At 36.0% G+C, this 2,840-nt stretch overlaps 1 protein-coding gene across 1 annotated transcript; it reads right to left on the bottom strand.

Annotated features, from left to right (window-relative positions):
* On the bottom strand, positions 1-1,690 carry LOC133676459 (uncharacterized). The gene has a single exon (XM_062098102.1). The coding sequence runs from the start codon at positions 1,585-1,587 to the stop codon at positions 40-42; it is 1,548 nt and encodes a 515-aa protein (XP_061954086.1). The 5' UTR covers positions 1,588-1,690; the 3' UTR covers positions 1-39.
* Between the last annotated feature and the right edge of the window lie 1,150 nt (positions 1,691-2,840).

The raw sequence follows: 2,840 nt of genomic DNA, 5'->3' as shown, positions 1-2,840 counted from the left end.
TAAAAAATAATAATCTATTTCTTCTTTGTAATTTGCTGATTAACAATCACTATAAACAGAAGATTCTACTTCCCATGAACATATTTGCCTTGTAATAATTGAGTTAATCATATCATAATTACTATTAACCCCGAGTTGGATTATACTATAATTATTCCACAAAGACGAGTTTGAGCCAGTGAGTGAACTCATACCCGGGATTGACTCGGTCGCTGTAATCAAGTCAATAATCTTCAATATATGCACCTTGTCGACGAGTTGAGTTAATATCCCTGACTCTGTAACTGAGCTCTTCTTCTTGTGTTGCATGGCTGCTCGAGCGATCTCAGTTAACATTGCGCTAGACAATCTCCGAATTCCCCGTGCTCCACCCATCAAGATCGCTGAGTTAACTTGACAATTGGACTGAGTTTGCTCCGAGTTTTTCCTGTGATGCTTGTTCGAACAACTTTCTTGTTTTATTCTAATATACACCGACTCTGGACTCCGGTTCCTGACTTGGCCGAGTGGGTCTCTGAAAAAAACCACTTTTTTGACATCCACTAACATTACATGCTTGAAGTTTCTCCTAACTCGGCCGAGTAACATTGGATAACAAGCCCATCTTCTCAAACTCATTGGCACATAGTCTAGAAACCCCGCAAGTGAATTTTCCGGGTCAAGCTCACTCGCATCAAAACCCACCACTGAGCCATAACTCAACAGAGTCAACTCACCCTCGCCCTCCCCCGACTCACTAGAATTGCCATTGCCATCAACTCTAATTCTCTTTCCCCACAGAGGCTCACCCATCTGCTTCTTCCCACTCTTCAAAAACTGACTCACGTCAAAACTCGACGCCAACACGGAGTCCTGACTCGTTCTATTCAATTGTTTGTAGTAATTAACAAGTTTCAAGAACGAGTCATTCTCTTCTTGAATCAATGATTGAAATCTTGTAGCGAATAAAGAGGAAGGAAAGACAAAGACAGCATCAGCTCTTGCCGTGAGACCTGACCGATGCAAGACTCTTAAAAAGAGTCTAAATTCAGCTTCAGTAGTCTCTTCCATTACATGAGCAACAACAAGATCACTCATTGCTCTAGTCCCACGCCTGTAAAGCTTGCCCATTCCTTGTAAAGCAAATAAAGAACGAAACTTTTCACTTCTTTTATCATCTTTTGGCCAAAATGTTCTTGAAAACATAGAGAAGTAACTGGTTTTGGTGGGTTTAAGCTTGTTTTGAGACAAGAATCTACGTGGGGTTTTGTTGATACTAATGGTGGTGGACGGGTTGGGGATTGCGGGTTCAAAAGTTGAGAGAGTGAAGAGAAGGAGGGTGAGGAAGAGTAAAAGAGCACAAATCGAGATGGTGGATTGAGTCTTCGTGATTATGGGGTTGTTTGAGTTGGTCCTTTTAATTATTTTTGATGAGTTACTGTTGGGAGTAGCCAGTGATGGGGTTGATGGAGAGGAGGGGCAGAATGGAGCAGTGGCGTCGGCGTCGGCGGTGGAGGTGTCTTCAGGGAAGAAGACTAGGAGCAAGCCCTCCATGCCCCAATTTTCACTGTTGTTTTTGCTGCTTCTGGCCTTCGCCATGATTCCCATTTTCGTTTCTCTTCCTTGATCCCTCCCCTCTTTGTGTGGTTTTGATGACTTTGCCTCGCAAGCTTTTTAACACGTTTTTAACTCTTAATTTTGCTAGCCTCCAAGGGCAAACCTCGAAAACGCCCTCAACCTATGTACAGTCTAATTTTGTATCTAAATAAAACTTTATATCAATCTTATCCTCTAAGTAGACTGAGTTTCAGAAAGTTTCAATTAAGTATTGATTCCATTCAAATTGTACTAATTTTTTAAATAATAAATGACCCTTTTTCTTCAGAAATTTAACATCTTTTTTTAAATAATTATAGTTAAAGGCTTCAATTGAGATATCAAGATTGTTTAGATATAATTCTTTTTAAGGTTATTTTTTTGAGGTTTGCCCTTGTTCTAATTAATGATTATTTTGCCTGTTTGATTCCATGTATTGTTCTTACAATGTAATTTAGAAATCTTCCTGATCAAGAAAATAATACTCTCTTATTATTTAAGGAAGATTTCTGATTCTTGATATTCTTTCTTGTTTTTGTTTCCTTAAATATTATTTTGTAATGCGTGCCTTACCTTCATACTTTTTCTATGTTGTTCATCGGTTGGCTTAGGTGTGGTATTTTTCATTTTAATTTTTTATTATAGTTCTTATGAGGATCTATTCTTATCCTATGTTTTTTTTTAATATACTTTTTTCCTGCAGTTTCGATGACTATGGATATTTGGATAATTTTTTATTTTAAATTCTTTATCCAATCACCTTACGAACTCAAACGAATAGATATAATATATATAATCATTCAATGAAACAATATAAGAGATTTTTCTATTTTTTAGACTTAAATAGAGAATGTTTTTTGAAAATTTATACTGGAGTTTAAAATTCAAATTTGGTCAGGTATTATAATTTTTAACTTCATGCAACTCGAGTCTCAGGAAGTGTCAAAGGGAAACTATTCAAATTTGTATTTAATTTTTATTTGTGAATTGATCTTTATTTGTGATTTTTTTATAATATTTGTACTTTATAATAGCAAATTAAATCCAATAAAAAATGTTAAATAGGCAAATAGAGGATAGAAGATAAAAAAAAACAATAAAGAAAGAAAAAGATATCGGAGATACACCAAAACTCTATTTATGACATTACTGATATTATCAGTAAGATCTCAATGAGATAAATTTAACAACACCAAAAAACGGTCACTAATGGTGACCCGAGTAGTCCACACTAGCCATTCAAAAGAGATAGGTGGGTCACTTGT

The sequence above is a fragment of the Populus nigra genome, chromosome 17 (genome assembly GCF_951802175.1).
Source record: "Populus nigra chromosome 17, ddPopNigr1.1, whole genome shotgun sequence".
Taxonomy (NCBI): domain Eukaryota; kingdom Viridiplantae; phylum Streptophyta; class Magnoliopsida; order Malpighiales; family Salicaceae; genus Populus; species Populus nigra.
This window is presented reverse-complemented; position numbering and strand designations above follow the sequence as displayed.